The sequence below is a fragment of the Sapajus apella genome, unplaced genomic scaffold, assembly GCF_009761245.1.
Source record: "Sapajus apella isolate SASKATOON/1434 unplaced genomic scaffold, GSC_monkey_1.0 scaffold4023, whole genome shotgun sequence".
In the NCBI taxonomy this organism is placed as follows: domain Eukaryota; kingdom Metazoa; phylum Chordata; class Mammalia; order Primates; family Cebidae; genus Sapajus; species Sapajus apella.
Window position 1 is genome coordinate 1 of NW_022440949.1, and position 6215 is coordinate 6215.

Below are 6215 nucleotides of genomic sequence, written 5' to 3' on the forward strand. Positions count from 1 at the left end.
GTGCGCAGCCCCAGGCTGAAGAGCCCGGGCTCGCTGGCCTGCAGCACATGGTAGGACAACCAGGCGTTGTGTCCTGAGTCAGCGTCCACCGCCACCACCTTAGTCACTAGATAGCCGGGCTCTGCAGCGCGCGGCACCATATCGAAGAACGCAGAGCCATCAGGACCTAGAGCTGGGTACAGCACCCGCGGTGCGTTGTCATTGAGGTCGTCCACCAACACGCGCAGGCTCACATTGGCGTTGAGCGCTGGAGAGCCATGGTCGCGGGCCTGTAGCGTGAGCTCGAAGGCGCGCAGCTGCTCGTGATCAAAGGCGCGCTGCGCGAACACCACCCCGCTTTGCGCGCTCACGGACACGTAGGATGACAGCGCAGAGGGCTCTAGGTCACTCGCCACGATAGAGTAGGAGATGTGGCCATTGGGCCCCAAATCCGGGTCAGAGGCGCTCACTTGCGCGATGGAGACTCCTGGCGGGTTGTTCTCGGCCACGTGAACCAAGTAGGACGCCTGGTCGAAAACTGGAGCGTTGTCGTTGACGTCAGTGACGTACAAGGTGATGGTTCTCCTGGAAGAAAGAGGTGGCTTGCCCCTGTCAGTGGCTACGATGGTGACATTGTATTCTGGTGTCTGCTCTCTGTCCAGCGTTCCATCTGTCACCAGCTTGTAGTAGTTATTGGAAGAAGAATAAATCTTGAATGGAATGTCTGTTTCTATATTACACCTGACTTCTCCATTTCCTCCGAAATCCAGGTCTCGCGTTTTGAAGAGGGCAACAACCATTCCTGGAGGGGAATTCTCCAAAATCTGATCAGAGAGAGAAGTGATGACTATTTCTGGGCTGTTGTCGTTTTCATCGAGGATTTCTATGATTACTTTACACTGGGTAGAGAGACCACCTCCATCCTTCGCTTCCACTTCCATGGTGTATCTTTCTACATCTTCAAAATCAAATGACTGATTATTCTTAATCACACCTGTTTTCTCATCCAATGAGAACATATTTCTTGTGCTCTGGGCAGTGCTTCGGAAGTAGTAGTTTATCTCGGCATTGACCCCCTCATCCTGGTCAGTTGCTGTCACTTGCAACACAGGGGATCCAGGGGGCAGATTTTCACTAAGACTAATTCTATATTCATCTTTGCTGAACACCGGGGGGTTGTCATTGGCATCCTTGACAGAAATTTCTATGTGAGTGGTGGCACTTCTTGGCGGGTCCCCTCCATCCAAGGCAGTCAATATCAAGCTGTGAGATCTCTGTTCTTCCCGGTCTAGGGGTTTCTCCAGAGATAACTCTGGGTATTTGCCACCGTCGGAATTAACTCTAACCATTAATGAAAAATAAGGATTAGGGTTTATCTTATAATCTTTAATTGAGTTTATGTTTATATCGGGATCCGTGGCAGGGTCAAGCGATATTCGTGCACCAGCGGATGCAGATTCGATAATTTCTAAATGTATTTCCTTTTTATCAAACTGAGGGGCGTGGTCATTAACATCCTCAATCACCACAATGATATGAAAGATATTTAAAGGATTTTCCACCACAGCTTCTAATTGCAGCTCACATCTTCTTCTCTCTTTGCATATCTGCTCACGGTCTATTCGGTCCTTCACTAGTAAGTCCCCGCTCTCCGCGTCTACGCTGAAGTGCAGCTTCTCCGCGCTAACTCGCAGCTTGCGAGCCGACACATCCAGAACACTGAGCCCTAGATCCTTAGCGAGGTTCCCCACCACCGAGCCCTTGGCCAGCTCCTCCGGAATCGAGTAGCGGATCGGCTCGCACAGCGCCGGGTAGAACAAAGGCAGCAGCAAGAGAAATAATACCTTCCGCAGGCCGGCCGGGCGCCTCTGCGCGCAGCTCCCTCCCATCGTTCGCTCGGATTCTCGCTGGGTTCTCGCTTTTCCAGTTGGAGAAAGTGCACTCTACCGCGCTAGAAGACCATTCGGCCCAGGACGGGAGGAGTCCCGGGTCTCGGGGCTGGGAATCCGGTGTGCTGAGCAGGTTCTGCGCAGCCGGGAGCCTGTGTGTGTGAGCTGGTTTTCTTCTCTCTGCTGTTGGCTGCGCAGGGGATTCCTGGCTAGAGACAAGGATCCCGGGCGTCAGCGCTTGCTCTGCACTGGCCGACAGCGGCGCCCAGAGGCTCCATGTGGGACTGCAGTCCAGCTTTTCATTTTGAATTCGGTCTCCAAAATGTATATATTCTTCGAAAATGCAGGTGTACATTCTTCCCAAATTTTGCTCTCATCATGATATTATAGGATATATTTATATGTTTTGTGTTTTAAATAAATTTATTATGCACAATTTCAAACTTATACCACAGTAGGGAGTATTACACAGTGAACCTTCACATAGCCATCACCCACCTTCAACAATGATCACCACAAAGCCAATCTTTGTTTAATATATGCTGTGCTCCCCCATTATTTTTAAGTAATACAAGATGTAGAATGTCAATCAATGCCTCTTTTTAAGATGAGACATCAAGGTCAAGAATTTTATCTTTCAGCTTATGTTCTACAATCTGTTACCAATGCACAACAAGTTATGTCCTACATAGTTTAAGAATAATAGAATTAAACATTTTCCATACTCTACTCAGTCATCTATCTGGTGATCCTTGTGTGCTGGTTTTAAGGGCAAGAGACATTTTTGTGGTATCGAATAATTACCTGCCATGACATACAAGCCTTCACTGATATCTGTTATGTCTTCCCCAGATTAACACACATTTAAATATTTATAAATACTAAGTATGAAGGGTATTCCTCAGAACAGAAACTGTAACAATTTTCTTGTTGCATGGTTAAAAATATGAGCCTGAAGGATGCTTTTTTAAATTTATTTTTTGCTACCAGCTTAAGGGAGAAAATGTGTTTGAGATAATTAAAATGCCTATATGTCATAATGGATTTCCAGGCATTTTAGCACTTATTTTCTTATAAATAAAACAATGGAAATCCAAGTAGTTACAAACAAATAAAAAATTCATTTCCACAGAAATGCTAGCAGTCATCAATGTATCTATGGATCACATGTTTAGCATAGAATTTTGAGTCAACCTCAAAGCTTATTTTCAAATGTCTCATGGAATGTTATTTACTATTTGAAACGACACTATGTTTAAAATTACATTAAATACTGCATGATATTCTTCCTTATAGCTAAAAACAGTAAGATATTTTTAGAATCTTCCCAGCAGTTCCTGAGAATATTTTCTTAAATTATATCTGAGATGAAAGTTCATTTCTAGCCTCAAAAGTTGGAGAATTGAGCCAGAAATAATATAAAAGTGAAAGAAATATTTTTAATTCCTTGTTTTGTCATTTCACAGTGACCAGTCTTAGAAACTTCTCTTGAGAAAGCATATGCTATGGAAAAGAAGAATGTCCAACTATTCACCATAATTTACATTACAGCACTAGGAAATTAAGAATTTTGAAGATATGAAAATAAAGGATGTTACAACTTTCACCATTAAAGGGGAAACGTGCTTTACTAGGGTTTGGAAGTGGATAACTGAAGTTTAATCTTCCTCAGAAAATATCTATAAATACAAACAGACTTTATACACTTGTGATCTGAAAAATATCAACTCAAAGGGGTGTTTCCCTATCACAAAAATGGAAGAGTAGAAGCAATAAATCTGGGCTTTCAGCTGTTTCTCTAAGAAGAATACACTTACCTTATCAATTTACCCTTAAAAACATAGTATGACCTGCAGAAATGATCTTAGGAGTAAGAATTTGCTGGGTGAGGTGGCTCACATCTCACCAGTGTTTTGGGAAGTTGAAGCGGGAAGATTGTTTGAGATCAGCTCCGGCAACATAGCTTGCTAGCCCTCCCACCTTAGTCCTGGCTACTCTGATAGCTAAGGTGGGAGGACTACATAAGCCTAGGAGGTTGAGGCTGCAGTGAGCTTTACTCACACCACTGCACTCCACCCTGGACAACAGAATGACACCCCCTATCTCTTAAAAAAAAAAAAAAGGAGTAAGAATTTTATGAGGTTAGTCCACTGCACCAATCAAGCAACCTTACCCAAAAGCCCACATCAATGCAGCTGCCCCATGAAGAATGGTTTATATTGATGGTAGATTAATTATCATGAGAACATGAAAGTTATTATCAGCAAATATAATTAATAAATGCCTTCTTTAGATGCTGGAGCAAATATTAGGCCAAGTGAAAAATGACAAGACAAGAAATATCGACTTATACTATCTTAAGTACAAACAGTTAAAGAGAAGCCAACCATAATAGAAAGTAAAGGGCCAGGCGTGGTGGCTCACGCCTGTAATCCAAGCAGTTGGGAGTCTGAGGTGGGCAGATCACTTGAGGTCGGAAGTGGCCTGGCCAACATGAAACCCTGTCTCTACTAATAACAACAACAGCAAAAAACTAGCCAGGAGTGGTGGTACGTGCCTGTATCCCAGGTACTTTACTCGGGAGGCTTGCAGTTCCAGCTACTCTACTTAGGAGGCTGAGGCAGAAGAATCGCTTGAACTTGGGAGGTGGAGGTTGCAGTGAGCTGAGATAGCATCACTGCACTCCAGCCTGGGCAACAGAGTGAGACTGTGTCAAGAAAGAAAGAAAGAAAAAAAGAAAGAAAGAGAGAGAGAAAGAAAGAAAGAAAGGAAAAGAAACAAACAAACAAAACTCACCTGAACCAAAGGGGTGTCTTCTATAGGAAACTTGGAATCAACCGAAATGCACAAAGGCTCATTTTTCTCACAGCTCTCCTGGCTGATGAGCGTGTCTGCATAGTTGGGCTGGGGGAAAATCAGGTGACTCTTCCTTGAGTCAGTGGTGTGGGAGAACTCCTGAGAATAGGTCTGTAGGAAAGCTTGAACCCCATCTACACCCACAAAGTGTGAGGTGGGCACACCAGCCAACCCATCACTTGTAGCCCGCAGCAGACGTGAGGAGCGCCAGCCCCGCAGTCTGAGGGCCAACAGCATGATAACAAAGGTGAGGAAGACACAGGAGACCACTGCGACAGCCACAACGAGGTAGAGAGTAAGGTATGAGGCCTCCAGGTCGGCAGGGATCTGAAGACTGCCCAGGTCAGCCAGGATATCTGGGATAGTGTCGGCTACAGCTACTGTGAGTGTGACAGTGGCCGAGAGAGGAGGCTGGCCATGGTCCTGTACAGCCACCACAAGGCTCTGTTTGAACGCATCTCTATCTAGCAGGGCCCGAGCCGTGCGCACTTCACCTGTGTGTAGCCCCACAGAGAAAAGCCCTGGCTCACTGGCCTTGAGTAGGCGGTAGGACAGCCAAGCATTCTGGCCTGAGTCTCTGTCTACTGCCACCACCTTGGTCACCAGGTAGCCAGGCTCTGAAGAGCGGGGTGCCAGCTCCACACCCGTAGAACTGTCAGTGGGGAAGGCAGGATACAGGATTTCGGGGACATTGTCATTCTGGTCCAAAACAAACAGTCTCAATGACACATTGCTGCTAAGTGGTGGGTTTCCATTGTCACTTGCCCTCACCTGCATTTGCAAATCTCTAAACTGCTCATAGTCAAAGGAGCGCAGTGCATACAGCACACCAGTGTCCGAGTTAATAGAGACATAGGTGGAGAGAGGAGACCCTTGGATGGTATCCTCTGCCAAGGAGTAAATAATTCTAGAATTCTCATTGCTATCCGGGTCATAGGCAATCACTGAGAAGATGGAAGTACCTCTGGCGTTGTTTTCCGGGAGGTAGACTGAGTAGGAGGCTTGAGAGAAGGCAGGTGGATTATCATTGATGTCAGTCACTTGCAGGGTGATGTGAATTTCTGTGGACAGGGGTGGAGTTCCTCTGTCTGTTGCAGTCACCGTGATATTATATTCAGAGGCTTTTTCTCGGTCAAGAATTTGGGCTGTCAACAATCTATAATAATCTTCTTCTGAATTTTCTAATTTAAAAGATAGATTCTCCTGGATAGAACAGACCACTTGACCATTCTTCCCGGAGTCTCGGTCATGAGCATTGAAAAGAAGAATTACTGTTCCCTGAGGTGCATCTTCTCTCACTGGGCTAAACAGAGATGTAATGGTCACTTCAGGTCTATTGTCATTTACATCTTCTACCGAAATGAGCACTTTTGTCCGCCCTTTCAATCCTCCACCATCTTCAGCTTGTATTTCCATTTCATAAAACGAACATTCTTCATAATCTAGACTTTTTGCTATTGATATTTCCCCAGTATTTTCATTAAGCTGGAA

General features: G+C 45.2%; 2 protein-coding genes across 2 annotated transcripts; both read right to left on the reverse strand.

Moving 5' to 3' along the window:
- Nucleotides 1-6: 6 nt before the first annotated feature.
- On the reverse strand, nucleotides 7-3148 carry LOC116547658 (protocadherin gamma-B6; the record flags this gene model as incomplete). Its single annotated transcript, XM_032273532.1, has 1 exon — nucleotides 7-3148. A coding segment is annotated over exon 1 (1862 nt), but the record flags the coding sequence as incomplete, so codon positions are not given.
- A 142-nt stretch (nucleotides 3149-3290) lies between these two features.
- Nucleotides 3291-6209, reverse strand: LOC116547659 (protocadherin gamma-A9). Its single transcript, XM_032273533.1, has one exon. The coding sequence runs from the start codon at nucleotides 6138-6140 to the stop codon at nucleotides 4581-4583; it is 1560 nt and encodes a 519-aa protein (XP_032129424.1). The 5' UTR covers nucleotides 6141-6209; the 3' UTR covers nucleotides 3291-4580.
- Between the last annotated feature and the right edge of the window lie 6 nt (nucleotides 6210-6215).

Excerpts from the sequence above, each read along its gene's own strand:
- LOC116547659 (XM_032273533.1), bottom strand. The coding sequence starts at position 6,140 with ATGGAAATACAAGCTGAAGATGGTGGAGGATTGAAAGGGCGGACAAAA.